Raw genomic sequence first — 15,630 nt, 5'->3', positions numbered from 1 at the left:
ACATAGTATTATGTAGCTGGTAGAAGAAAATAAGACCAGGATTGGATTTGGTTTGGAGAGTGATTTATGCCCTAGAAATAGACTGGAATTCATAAATTCGAGAAGAAAGTAAACCAACAAGACCTTCACCATACAAGAACAGAATGAAAAATGACTTTGTTGTAAAAGACCGAAATGCAACATCAACAGTTCAGACGAGCTTTTATATTTATGTAGTAGTGATCACATGATGCAACAAATTAAAGAGATAAAAGCTTCATTAGAAAGAATTAGCAAATTAAATTGGAATACAAGATCTATCAATATCACATAATGTGTTTGTATCGGTAAGCATCAAAGCAAGATGAGGCCACAAAAGCCTAGTCTTTCAAGATTAAAAATATGGCCATAAAACTAAGCAGTGCTACTGAAATAACTTGTTTTTTTTAAAACTTCTTCTCCGAAATAACCGAAATAACACTTGGAAAAATTCTAGGAGTTGACAGTGAGAAGAGTGTAGCAGAGCTTTCTAGGTAAGAGAAAAGTGATGGGCACCCTTATTCCTCTTAATGGAATGACGGCTTTATTCTGCTCACAACTAAAGAAAATATCACTTAGATTTTTGACTGAATGTTGAAAAAGGCACATGTGAAGGGAAAGAATCATTTTTTTCTTTCCTCTTTCCTCCACTGAGTTCCTTTAGCAGTGAACTTGAATCTTGAGATATAAGAAAGACCATCTGCAATTTATGAGTTCTCTAGTAGCCTGCTAAAAGACTTCTTAGCCTCTATTTTAAATGTGTCAAATATATATATATATATATAATATTAGGATAGGTGGAGGGGCAACATTTTACTAGAAGATGAAAACACTAGGGATTAATTCCTCATTTATCATGCCCCAGGCGAAATATACAGAAGGAGCTGAAGTTCCAGGGAAATCAAACCAGCCTCTCACTACAGAGCTAGTTATACAATGAAAAATGATCTCCTGCTTTTTGCTTTTGGATCAGATTTTCTGTAACAAATGGGATGTTTTTGCATGATAGTAATCTTAAAATATCTTTTTTTGTCATTTTGTTATACAATTAAGTAAAAAAGGAATCCAAAAAAGTATAGATCATGCTGTTTATAAATTTTTGTTTGCTTTTTTGGGGGGTCACTTTCAATCTGAATTAGGTGATCTATAAAAGATGCAGTTGTACCAGTTAATAAAATCAGATAAAAATAGACAAATTTCACGGAAACTTGTAATTTTAAGTGCTTAACAAGACCTCTGCTAGTATTGCAGACTGCAAAAACTTTAATCTACTGAAAAAAATAAAGAAGAATAAAGTATATGACTAATTTTTAAGTTCATGCCAGATGTTTAAAACTATAGCATATATTTTTAACGGCCTCAAATATTCACCAGGTGGCAGTCTTTTCCTTAAATGTGATTTAAAAAAATGTGATCTGCTTTATTTCACCTATTAAAAGAGATGATCTGACCTAGGTGAGTAGATATCCTGCATTTATCTGACAATGTTGAATTTCAGTGCCTTCTGAAAACGTACTCCTGAAAATATCCCTAAGGGAATCAGTTTATTCTTCTAAGGGATCATCTCCAATCATTTTCCTTTAACATAATTTTTCCTTTTCTTTCTCTTTATTCAGAGTGAAACTACATTTTATTTGATAATTAATAGCATGTTTATATTTATTTAGACTTCATTGTGGTTTTATAAGCCTGGCCCATCTCCTCTCTCCTGACTTCTAGACCTGGTTGAAGTAAGGCTCGAGCCTCTTGGCTCCATCCAACCTCTTATGGATTCACAGGCCTCCTAACCATTATGTGGATCTCCAGGAAGCTTTTCCCAAGAGATTTCATCACCAGAATTCAACAAGTTTGACTCCCACGGTCTACATTAGCATATTTGAAACCTTATCATAAAAATTAGAAATGTGATACAAATGTGAATCTTTAGATCGAATTGGCATGCTTAGTTCTTGTATGAAGATGCATCTTGGGTGTGATGATGAATGATGATGATGATACTGCTTCAAATGTAAATACATTAAGCACTTTACATGAAGTATTTCACATTTGTAATTCGCATAATAATTGTGAGAGGTAGCCATTACCGCTTTCCCTTTCATGTTAAAAATAACCATTGGCTCACACAAGTAGGAAAGGGTGGAGGTAGGACTTGAATTCCAGTCTGATTCCAAACCTGAGCTTTTCCCACCATGAAATATTTCTTCTTATGCAAAACAAAGCCTTAAAACACTTATTTATATTTACATGTCTTTCCTTGTTCCACAAAATATTTAAAGTGGAAATAAAGTGATGTTTATGACAAATGTTTCTATTTGATTCTAGACAAAAACTGAATTTTACACCCGGCTCAAGAACGGATAATCTCAGTCATCTTTGGCAAATTTCCTGGACTCTAAGCTTCACTTTTTTCATACCTGTATTAGGTGATGGTTCCAGGAGTCTGTGTGTGTATGTGTGTGTGTGTGTGGTGGGGGGGATGAGGATGATATAAAATTGTTCTTAATTCTCTCTGATTTCAAAATTAGACATTGAATCTTTGCTTTTTTGGTTGAGAGAATCAGGCAGCCTAGGTCAGGGTTAAGTAGAACATGGTATAGTAAAGTAAAATTCATCCAAAACGGGTGCTTCTGGAACATATGATTTAATGATTACTACCTGCAGTTTAGACATTAAGTTTAGGCTGAAAAGCACTCAATGGAATATACTTAAAGTGTACTTTTCTAAGACTGGTCATTTAAGATCAGGCCAGAAGAAGCAAAAGCTCCTCAGATGATAAAGGATTAATGGGCACTGATACTCTAGAATAAAGTATGCCAGAGAGGTATGATTTAGCAACATTTAACGTTACTTAATTTATTACATAAAAATTTTAAAAACTTAAGCATTTCATTGATAGAGCTAATAGTTATATATATGTACAAAGCAAAAATATTTTATATTGATTCTATTTTGAGTGAAGAGTATATCACATTATTATATACAAAAATTCATCTAATATGCCAAAGTATTATATTTTCCCACATCCACTGAATACTTAAACACTTTTATCATTTTATGGAAACACAATGGTACTAGTTCCTTCTTTTACTGATGTTAAGGTTTTTCAACTTTCGTGTCTTACATAATCAAATACAGATATTTCTTAGACATTAGGGGCACTATTCCTCTACACTCACAAAAATGCAGTTGTAAATGCAACTACAAATTTGTATTGTATGGAAAACAAAATAGATGAGGATGTGTATTACATATTATTACTTTTATTTATCTCGAAGTGGCAATTGATTGCTAGATTAGATTCCTTGCAGTCAAGGTTTTCTTTGTGATCATATTTTTTTTTATTAAGTTGTTTACTCTATGAACATATTTTAATAATATTTTGGTCACAGTTGCAGCCAATGAAATCTTAAAAACAACAGAATAAAAGAATAAGTGAGGAAATACATGATCCCTTTATTGAAACTTTGCTCACCCAAACCATTCTACTAACTTTGCTGTGTCTTTTCATCTTGAGTTGTCCTCCCCCACTCTGCTACAGCGGAGTTGAAGAAGGAGCAGAAGACAGTGATTCTATGTCAGGAATAATATAGTGATTCTATATTACCCGTGCTTAGTACAAATAATAAACACTGTAGGGGTGATCGCACTAGATAACCTTTAGAATCTCTTCCAAACCTAAACAACTATCTATGATTTTAAGAAAATCAGTTCCATTTTCCTTTATTTTTATTATGAAGGGTTTGTGCGTGCATGAACAAACATATGTGTGTGTATATATACGTGTGTGTGTGTGTATACACACGTACACATACTTCTTGGTATTGTGAAGTTCACTAAGTAGGGAAAAGTGATACATATTTTCAACATAACATTCTAAGAAATATAAAGCAGTGTACAGGCTATGAGGGTAACAAACAAGAGGGATATCTCATTCCATCAGGGTTTCACAATTTATCGCACACATAGATGAGGAAAAGGATTTGTGTTGTCTGCAAAATAACCTCTGCCAGTCTAGGAGGTGGGGTCCCTCTCTGCAGACTCCCGGTCAGGTTCCAAGACAAGCTCCTCTCTGGGCCCTCAACCTCTGTGTCTGGCCAAGCACAGGGTAATGCTGTGATGAGTGCTGCTTGACGTGTCACCTTCTACATTCCTGTTAATATGCTTGTCTCAAGTCTTGCTAGCGATTTCTCAGTGTGCTAACACTATTCCCTCATTACTGCCGGTCCTTTCCTACAACAATCTAGGGGGAATTGAGGATATCAGATGACCAGTTTTGTTAAATCATTAACTGAAAAGCACTTAAAACTGAATGAGGAGCCTGGTATGAAGGAATTTCAGGATGCTTCTGTGGAGTGAGGACATGGAGAGATCTTTCTATGCTACTCGAAGACCAAGTTGCACTCCTAGGTTGTGGATGCTCTGAAGGGCTGAGCTTGCTGGATGTATCTGATGACCAAAGTAACCAGGCAGTTCGGCATAGTAAAGACCATGAACACAGAATATCTACACTCAGACTTCCCTTGGAAAATTATTTAATTTCTCTGAGCTTCAATTTCCTGATGTATGAGACAACAATGTAAAATGGTCTTAAGAGAATGCCTGGCACATTGAAATGCCCAATTACTGTTAACAATTTTTATTAGTATCCTTTGATCTACAGCCACGATAGTATAATGTAATAGAAATTTACAATGCATTTAACCTATTTGCTTTTTCAAATTATGTATTGTTTTTGATGAAAATTTGTCAATATACTGCTAACTGAGGATTCACTGACATTTTCAGCAGGGAGTAATACACATAACAAAGTCTAAATAAATGCATAATTATTTCTAATTTATACTTTATTCATCATGGTATTATTGTATTAAAAGTTCACATTTATAACTAATGGTAGTAGAATTGCTTAACAATTAAGCCTGTATCTCCAAATCAAACAAATCTCTATATTTCCCCCAGGAAAATCCAGAAACCAAGGAGGAATATTGCAATTAGGTTACACACATGAGGGGTGAGGATCCTGCAAAGTTAAACCTGACTCCACTCACTCATGATCTCATTTAAGGGGAAAAAAGCTATGGATTCAGTTGGTAAATTTGCAATTATGAATTTCTCTTATCTTGCATAAACCACCCATTCCTCTAGGTAGTGTATAAATTGGTCCTCCCATGCTCCAAGCTCATAGTTTAGAATTATTGTCAAGTGTTTCTAATACATGATTCAAACAACAGTGACTTGGAACATTGATATATCTAGAAGTTAATTGATCCAGAAAATGACTGCATAAAGAAAAAATTGTGGTAATGAAAATGAGAGCACTCTTTCTAACTGCTTGAAAAATTGGTTCTTGAACATTTAAAATTCCACACTACTTGAATCCTCATTTTCCTATGTTTCAGATTTTACAGTAATAAAATTTTACTTATTTTGCATCTAATCAGAGAATAAGTAAATATAGTAAGTTGAAAAAAAGAGGGCATTTTGAAAACAGTTATGGAACATTCTAATCATAATAGATATTTTTTATAATTCCCAATTATATTAACACCTTATCTATTTGATTAATTATAATTGTTAAATGAATCACTGTGATTCCTTGGTGATTAATTTTTTAAATTACAATAATTAAGTAAGTTCAATGAATACATTGTTTGCTGAGACATCATGTTGTTATTTTTAGATTTCATCACAACATTTCTAATGGTTTGGGGGGATTTAATAAAAATGACTCCAAAAAAGCTTTTCACCAAAGCTCATATTTGAAAGATCAGTTTCAATCTCTCTTATTTTAAGTTTAACATAAACTCACTCTTCATACTAGCACTAACACTTCACAATGCATTTGCTTTGAGGAATATTTAGCCTCTTCAATGCATATAAACACTTTAAATTAAATTAAATTTAATAAATATAAAATGATCAAATGGTATCAAGGTGGAGGGACTTACTGAGCTAACTCTCTTAATGTAGGCACTTCGGGGTGTTAGCTAATGTTTACAACAACCTGCTGAGTAAGGACTATAATGCCCCTCTTCTTTATGAGCAAGTCAAGACCCTAAAGATTAAATTATTTGCCTGAGATGATAAAACAGGATTTATATCCAAATTTTTCTCTCTCTCAACTCTCTTTACCATATCTCACTCCTTCTCTGTCCAAAAATGGGGAATAAGGGCTCTATTTTGTATATTCTTATTTTTTTAAAGATTTTATTTATTTATTTGAGAGAGAGAGAGAGAGAGAGCACATGGGGGGGCGCTTGATGCGGGGCTTGATCCCAGGTCCCTGGGATCAGGACCAGAGCCAAAGGCAGATGCTTAACGGACCGAGCCACCCAGGCGCCCCTTATATATTCATACTGTAGAACGGAAATCTCTCAATGCTTGGAGTTTTGTTCAATTGCTTGAAGTTGTTGTTTTTTTTTTTTTTCACTTGATTTTCAGAAAAGGCTAAAATCCCTTTTCTTTTGTGGGTTCCAATCATATTTAATGATTATTATTATTTTACTTTCATAATAAGTGTGATATGCTGAAAGGAAAAAGCAAGGGCATGTGCTTCAAAGGGATTATTTATAATTGGCTGGTCTTCAAGAATAAAATGTCAATGTAACTATGGAAGGTAAATGTTGCATTATGTGATGAGTCAGAATGACCAGTTAGCTTATGCCACGTCGTCATATTAACAGTACGACATAGGCTACTCTTTATAAAAATTTTTCCACTTAGGACAGAATTATTCATATGTCTCATGATTGCCATTTGCCAGGGGACTAAACACAATCTATGCTCAATGTTATAATAGCTTTTAAACTCCCTGCTGTGGAATAATAAGACTCAATTTAAGTTTTAGACTTCCAAAGTACTTGTTAAGAAAAAATACTTTATATTGGTTACTACTTTACATAGTTGGGGATAAGTTTCAGCTTTTCCATATTAATGGTAGACTTAGACAATATTATAAACAACTTTTCTGTTGACAGCTTAAATCAGAATAGAAAGAAAGTATAATTAATTATTTATATACTATGTCACACAATAGGATAAGTATTTTTGAGGGGGAACATCTTAAATACTTTACTCTATTTCTGTCTCTTGCCCACTTTTCCTCTCAGTCTTGCTCTCTGAACTTTGATAGTTCATAAGATTATGGTTAAACATATATTTCGGTTCACTTACTGTCAATATCCAGGCTGTAATAAAAACAGAGAAAAGGGTAACCTCAATTGGTTAACTACTGAGGAAAGTAAATGTTTTCATTCTGCAAGGAGTGCTTTAAAGACTAGGGCATACAGATTGTCTTAGCAAACAGTTGCATTTATGAGGCATCATAGGAAGTTCACAGGACTGAGGAAGGCAAATTACTGGTTCCAAAGCCCAATGAAGAAAATGAAATGAATGCAAGAGTTGAAAGTAAATTTTTCAGGGTATCTTAAGTCTTGAGGCAGAAAACAAATGGTTTCAATCTGAAAATTTTAGATTTGTTTTAAGAACATAGTTCTCTGCCCAATAACCAGAGATTTATTTATTAGTACCCATATTGATTGAAAAAAAATGTTCTTTAATTTTAGTCAGCAGGGTATATTTTAGGTTGGATGTATATTTGCATTAACGTGCTAATGCCGGAGGCCCCTTGTGGTGCAGTCGGTTAAGTGGCTCTCGATTCAGGCTCAGGTCATGATCTGCGGGTCCTGGAATCAGGCCCCTTGTTGGGCTACACACTCAGCATGGAGTCTGCTTGGGATTCTCTGTCTTCCTCTCCCTCTGCCCTCCCCCCTCAAATAAATAAATAAATAAAATCTTTTAAAAAAACCAAAACATGTTCATGCCAATCTCTTATTTCAGACTCTTTGATTTTCTGATCACATAATGGGCACTGTTTCTAGAGTCACAAGTTGTGACTTTAGAAACAGCCAATCTACCGAAACTACTTAAAAAAAAAGTTCCCCTACATGCACTGAAGTGAAAAAGAAAAGAGTAAACTGAATTAAATTCTCCTTTGCTCTCTCTGAATAGGGTTTCCAATGATCGCATTTTTCAAATGAGAAAAGAAGTCATGCACTCTACAGGGTAAATCGCCAACACTTAACTTCATCTTCTTGACATGCGTTGTGTCATTAAGATATTTGTCAACAGGAAGACAGATTATGGCATAATACAGTGGTAACAGTATAGTATGCTATTATTATGTGTTACCTTATAAGATACTTTTATAGAATTTGAACACCAGACTTTAAGAAGCAAATAAATTCATACTATGATTCTAATTAACAGCCAAGAAAACTAAGGCTCAGAATGATTGAGAGATTTGTCCTGTTAGCATGTGGTGAATGGGGCTTGAAGTCAGCCTCTCTATCCCTCAACTCTGCTCCTTCCCAGCACTTCCCAGCTTCTAATGACTTTGTTATTCCTATTTATTGGGCAACCAGATTATAAATGACATTATAACATTCAAGATAGAGATCCTCAGTCTCTCCTGAATATGGAGATCTAGAGACTCTTTTAAATTTCTCTCTTATCCCATATTAGGATGATTAATGATTTAAATTACTCCCACTCACATTGGTGTAGTGGCTACAGCTTGAGAACATACAGTTATCTTTCATGACTCTTAAGTTCCAGCTCTGATTTCCTGCCTTTGTAGTCTGGAACATGTCAATTTTACTCTTTTATGCCTTCATTTCCCCATCTATAAATGGGAATAACAATAGCACCTACCTTCATACAAAATTCTTATCACAATTCCTAGCATAGTGACAGGCTTAATGAATATTATCTAGTATTATTATTGCCTTTATAATGATAATTATCATCATCATCATCATTCACATTATCTCAAGGTTCATTTTCTAGCTATTAATTTATATATAGATCCTTTTAGTCAGGTCAAATACCAACTCCACTGGGTCCCTCTTTTCCTTTTTTGTAAAATAAAGTGATTGGGTTAGGTAATCTCCAAGATCTCTCAAAGTTATAAAATCTATATTCTTTTTTTTAAAGACTTATTTATTTATTTGAGAGAGAGAGTGTGAGAGAGCGAGTGGAGGAAAGAGTGGAGAGGGAGAGGGAGAGAAATCCTCATGCAGACTCCCTGCTGAGCACGGAGCCAGACAAGGCGCTCGATCCCAGGGCCCTGAGATCATGGTCTGAGCCAAAATCAAGAGCCAGGCGATTAACCGATTGTGCCACCCAGGTGGCCCCAAAAATTTGATATTCTTTTTAATAGAGCTTTAAAATAAATTTCTTCAAATGAAATACTCAAGGCTTAACTGTTGAACTAATCAGTAATGTTTAGCGAAATCTTCTTCCCAAAGAATGGAAAAGTATAATAAACATAGTGAAATTGGGAGACTCTCATATATTAAATATCACTTAATCATTAATATTTAAGGGTATTAACTGAAATCTCCTGAAAGCCAGGTTAGCATGGCATAGTTCAATGCACACCTAACATAAAATATACAATCGCAGTCATTCTATAACTTTCAACTTCTTCGAAGTCAGTGGTTCTAAAAGTGCTATCTCCTGACCAGCAGCATTACTATCCCTTATGTACTTGTGGGAACTGTAAGTTCCGGGGTCTCATTCCAGACCTGCTAGATCAGAGACGGGTGGGGTGGGATCCAGCAGATCCAGCAATCTATGTTTTACTAAACGCTTCCAGTGATTCTAATGGTGCTGAAGACTGAGAGCCACTTTCTAAGTGGAGAATGGAAAAGAAAGCTCTGTTTCTGATAGACATGTACTGAAGCAGCTGAAACTGAAATTGAATGTGGCCTTGAATCTGGTCTGAGATGACATCAAAGAGAAAGGTCTGTTAGAAATAATTAAAAGTCAAGTAACCAATCAATTGGCTCAAAACTGGGGCTAAGAAGCCACTCTCTGTTATTCCCTGTAGAGAAATAAGGTACTCAGAAGGTTAAAGAAAAGGTCAATAAAATTATCAGAGAATATCAGAGTAATGATGGTAACAAGGGAGCTGTCCCAGTAAGAATACATGACATTCCAGGGCGCCTGGGTGGCTCAGTCATTAAGCGTCTGCCTTTGGCTCAGGTCATGATCCCAGGGTCCTGGGATCAAGCCCCGCATCGGGCTCCCTGCTCCGCGGGAAGCCTGCTTCTCCCTCTCCCACTCCCCCTGCTTGTGTTCCCTCTCTTGCTGTGTCTCTCTCTGTCAAATAAATAAATAAAATTAAAAAAAAAATACATGACGTTCCATCTTCCTGCTTAGTGTGGGGAATCACATTTTCTCTATGCTGTCTACTGTACGAAAGAAATGAAATATTACTCTTTCCATTTGTTAATAGCAAAATAAAAATAAAACACTAGGACTCAATACCCTGATTTATGTTGGTCTACATTAAATATGGAAGGAAATATTTAATGATCTATGACCATCTATTTATCTGGCAAAACTGAAATACCTTTGTTAGATGCTGCATTGAGAAAATCTTTTAATAGGCTAACAACCACAAACATTTAAACAATTTATAAGGGCAAGAAAAGAAAATCAATGTCAGAGTGACGGGAAGACAAGAGGTTTCAAAGTCCTCACTGTCATCTATATATCAATCCCAGACCCCTTTAAGTCCAAAATTTCTAATTGCCTTCTAGGTGTCAATTTCAACAAAATAAAAAACTGAGTATATCCAATCAGGTCCTATAGACCGTGTCCTATAGTCTCGATCCTAGCGAATGGAGTTAACTTCTTCCAGGTATACACCCTTAAACAGCCTTCTTCTTCCTTCTTCAGGCCCTTTTCCTACCCCTTCATGTCCACTACCCACTAACAGTTTGTATTTACGAAATCCAGTCAATACCTAAGAATTTATTTCTCCTTCATCTTTTCCACTGTGATCACGCTTATTCATATTCCTGTGATATTTTTCCTGTCTTTCTTCACAACTAGACCTTCAGACTCCAAAGAATAGGAACAACGTCTACTCCCTAGCATCCAGCACAAGGCCAGGCACAATAAGCACATGCAAATAGTAAACTGTTCTCCGGAGAATGTACACAAACTAATCTGAAACTCACAGCTCCCGTGACTTCAGGATGCCCCCACACACTGCATCTTCTTCCAGACAAAGAAATGAATATGTGGCAAACTTACAAAAGAAGAGTGTATTTCCTAATCCACATTTGTCACTTTTAAAGTTCTTTTTAAAATTTTTTTTTATTTATTTATCTTTGTGTGTGAGAGAGAGGGAGAGAGAGAGTTGGCATGGATGGGGGGGGAGGGGCAGAGGGAGAAGCAGACTCCCCGCTGAGCAGGGAGCCAGATGCCTGGCTCCATGCGGGGCTCGATCCCAGGATCCTGGAATTATAACCTAAGCCGAAGGCAGATGCTTAACCAACTGAGCCACCTAGGTGCCCACATTTTAAGTTCTTAAGTAAGTGTCCTAATAATCAGATTTGTATAATTTTTATATTATATCCTCGTTCTTGACTCATTTCAGGACAAGTTAGGTTTATTTTGTCCACTTGGATATTATTGTTTTCAGGTATAAACACTTGGCTTTAGTGACCTCAACAGAATTAACAGCAATGTGTCTCAGAGTCTTTGGGAGATGCCCATGAGACTAGAAATTCAGCAAATTATAATAATACACAAAATGGCTTCCAACAATCACAAGAATCATCTAAAAAATTACAATTTATAAGAGAAAAAAATTCCTGTCAAGAACATATTTGCTACATACAACGCACTGATTTACGGCAACTTACTCCAAAACACGCTGGCTGTACCTGAGAGATGTATTATCGAAGTAAATCACAGATAAACAGCCAAGCTCTAATGGGATTTACTGTGTTCCCCAGCCCCGGCCCGGAGAACATCTTTTGTGTGCTACATTATATACATATTATGTTCTAACAACAATGTACCAGGACCTCTGTGGTAGATTGGTTTTGTTCTTTCAAAATGATGAAGTTCAAACAAAAAGATACATATTTTTTTTTTTTGTTTTGCTTATTCTTAGTGCCTTCACTGAAGAGGAATTCTAGAATGTACAAATACAAAAGGAAAATTCTTGGCCAGCAAATAGATACAAGAGTAATCTTCCAGAAACACATGGCCTGAGATATTTCTGACTCCTGGCAGACTGCAAACCTTTACTGCCTTTTGTTAATAACCAGGGTTCAGATCAAGTGCCTGTAAGGAGCCAGGACCTACTTGTGAGACTAGCGTTGAGCTCAGAAGTTGAATATCTTCCAACAAACACTTTCATAATAGCAGATATCTTTTCCAGACACCAAATTACTCTGGCCAGCACAAATGTCATTTGCTAAAGAGACATTGGCCAGTGTTCTCTAGAAAACAGAGCTAAAGTTATTTAGTAATAAATGTAAAAAGTACACTTAATGGCAAGTTTGTTCTATAGACTTGGTGCAATCTAAAATGATCTAGACCACAGTCACAACATCTGTCTCATGGTCCCCTATATAGACATAGACAAGAGGGTGTACAACATAAGGTCGTTGTTGTTAGAAACCATGGGGTATGACTGTAGAAGAAATTTCAAAATCACAAGGTGCAAAAGCAGCACCTGAACTTACACAGATGAAAACAGACTCCTGCTCATTCCTCTCTGTGTCCTGCACTTCCCTTGGTGGTAAAACCTGGGATATAACATATATCTTGAGCTATTACCATGACCTGCCCACTCCTGTCAACGTTTGTACAAGTTTGAAAGGATAGATGCAACAGGTGAATTTTCTGCCAGTAAAATTTTAGTGATATGATGGGAAGGTAACATGCAAACAACGGGATATGAAACCAACAACAAAAAGCTAGTAAAGCAACAAGCAGAGAAGTATTGTCCTTGTGGAGTGTTGCTTTCTGAAAGCTTGGGCTCAGGTAAGGGGAAGGGGTGAATGGTGGGCAGGCATAAAAATGTACCATAGAACACAGGCTTCTGACAACACAGTGAGAGTTTTTTTGTTGTTGTTGTTTTTTTTCAGGAGACACCCAGCCATGAAGTTGTTCTGCTAATAATGGCAAGGATTCAGAAAAAAAGTCCTCCAGTAAAGCAGAGATAACAGGAGCCACAGCAGAGCTGGCTTTAAAAGAATGTAGCTTCTCCTAACAGTCTGTCCTTTGCAGAGGTTGCACATTATCCAATACAGCAGAAACGGCTAGAGAGGAATAACACACATTGGAAGATTTTATTTTAAAAGGCAGATTTTGAGCCACTGCAGTATGTACAATGTCTTTGCAATTGGATTTGATACAGGGAAGTGAAGAGTTCAGTGCGAGAGGAAAAAGGGATCCAATAGACAATTCAGATACAGGGCAGTCACAGACAGAAGGGTCTAGACAGACAAAAACAGATTCCTTATTCGTTCCTTTTTATGATTTCTCCACTTCCTTAGTGGTTTAAAAAAAAAGCCAAAGAACAACAACAAAAATAGGAAGATGGGGAAAAAAACCCCACACACTGTAGAATTATGTGCCATTTTAGTGTACTTTCTACCGATGACATTAAGACATAGCTACACTTTGGCATACTGTTAAACCTATAGTCAGGCTTTAGTTATTTTCTAGTAATCCTTTTTTTTTTTTTATTTGCCTCAATTTAAAAGAATCCACTAGAGTTTGCTAATGAACAATATCAAACTTAGGTGATCCAATTCACTTTTGCAGTATGATGCAGAATCCCAGAACAGGCAAACAGATTAAACAGGAAAACAGCAAACGGATTCAGCTTGCTGTGGTAGAATGTGAAATGAAAAGACAAGAGGAAAAATACCCACACGCACAGATCCGAGCCTCAAACAGCGTTCTAGGTTGGGCATTACATAGAAAGGTTTCCAATGAATGCGAAGCCACGGTGGGCCCCTTTGTGTTGTTTTAGTTCTCCCTAAAGGTCTGATTTGCCAGGGCAGGGGGCACAGGGACTAGCAACTGTCGGAGGGTATGACGTGTGTAGCTGCCACTAGCTCTCTGTCTTAAGAGTTCTGATTTCCGTGCTTCTAATTCTTAAAATTTGGAGAGAATTTGAATATCCACAGAAACCTTCTGCAAGGAAAATCTATCAAAAACGGTGCTCTGGCACGTACCTGTTTTTCTCCACTGGGCTTTTTGTGGTTCAGTAACAGCTCAACAGCTCCGACAACTTCCTTCCTGATAGCATGTAATAGAGCATCTCCAACATAAACATTAAAGCTTAAAAGTAGTTCAATGAGCTCCAAGTTCTCATTTTCAATTGCAATGAGGAGAGCAGTTCTTCCAAGAGGATCGATGCAATTAATATTGATTTTAAAATAAATTTCCGCTTCCTCCAGGGATTTCTTGACACTTGCATAATCTCCCTTTTCCACAGCATTTAAATAGGCCTTTTCTGATGGTGAGAGCTCTGATTCTGCTCGGACTATCCTTAGAGGGATGCGATCTCTGTAGGGGGCATTCACATTCCTTTTGTAATAGAACTGAGCCATGTTTCATGCCATGCTATTTCCTTGTCTCTGAAAGAGCAAACAGAACCCGAAAAACACAAGGATTAGTGCGAGTACACTTTTTAATCATGATGCGTCACACTTAACAACTAACAATAATGCCAATCACAACAATGATACCATTATTAAATGATAAGGGTTCTTTTCTCCTTCAACAGTGGACACAGACTTAATCATTATTCAGTTACCTAGAAATACAATTACAAAGTTCTAATCTAAGAGAAATAAAAATTGAAAACGTTACTTTAAAAGTGACATCTGTCAGAGGATATACCTGTAATTTTTGGAAATTATTTACAAAATGTATCATATATATATGCAGTTTTTAGCAGAGAACCTTGAAAACTAAAGGCTATATTTTTGAGGCCCTAAAACTGGACCGGGGATATTCAAATGTATCATTCACTGTCAATTTTGCTAATCATGCAGATGCTGTCGAAACTATGAAATATCACTATCTTAGCAAAATGCTTTTCATTCGTCATGTATTCTCTTCTTAAAGTTAGTAAGTACTGACATCAAAGTTAATGTGAATTAAAAATATTAATGTCAATAAAATATCATACTGAGCCTGATGAGTATAATTTTTTTTTCCCGTGTGTAAGTGAATTCATTGAGGGGGAAAGAACCGATGATATTAATGATCAAGATGAGTCTAAGCAATTCAATTTCCAAAGGAAGAATTTAGAAATGGATTAAATATAGGAAGAGTTTATTATGAAAATGCTATTTTCTTAATTCTATTACCTTAATATCATGAAGCAATAAAGCGCAAGACAGGAATATATTCATTGCAAAATGTATTATTTGGAAGTTACAGTAAAGATACAGTTGAAGATGAGGGAATTGTTTTAAATAAATAAAAGATCGTCTTAAGATAGATTGATAAGAACAAAGTCACTGGAAACTATATTGATTTAGTATCATACCACTGATACAACTTTACAGAAAAATCTATTGTTTTGAATATAAATTTTTTATTGCTGTTAGTTCCTGATTTCATACTTATGATCTGAACTATTTTATTATTCTATGTCATTTATATTCAACTCACCTGTTTATTTACATACGTTTACTATTATATTAAAATTAATGGGGGATTCTAGGTACCGGAACATGTATATTCATCTTAATTGATCTTTTTACACCTAATCATTTTATG

General features: G+C 35.8%; 1 protein-coding gene across 5 annotated transcripts in view; it reads right to left on the bottom strand.

Annotated features, from left to right (window-relative positions):
* The window catches only part of TRPC4 (transient receptor potential cation channel subfamily C member 4), a 192,201-nt gene that overhangs the window by 125,283 nt on the left and 51,288 nt on the right, over positions 1-15,630 (bottom strand). For all 5 annotated transcript variants that reach the window (XM_032403122.1, XM_032403123.1, XM_032403119.1 and 2 more), the window contains one exon: positions 14,073-14,477. In XM_032403122.1, coding sequence (XP_032259013.1) covers positions 14,073-14,450 — 378 coding nt within the window. In that variant the 5' untranslated portion in view covers positions 14,451-14,477. The remainder of the gene's footprint in view (positions 1-14,072; positions 14,478-15,630) is intronic.

The sequence above is a fragment of the Phoca vitulina genome, unplaced genomic scaffold, assembly GCF_004348235.1.
Source record: "Phoca vitulina isolate PV1807 unplaced genomic scaffold, GSC_HSeal_1.0 scaffold5, whole genome shotgun sequence".
NCBI lineage: Eukaryota > Metazoa > Chordata > Mammalia > Carnivora > Phocidae > Phoca > Phoca vitulina.
The sequence above is the reverse complement of the archived record's forward strand: the minus strand, read 5'-3'. Positions and strand labels throughout refer to the sequence as shown.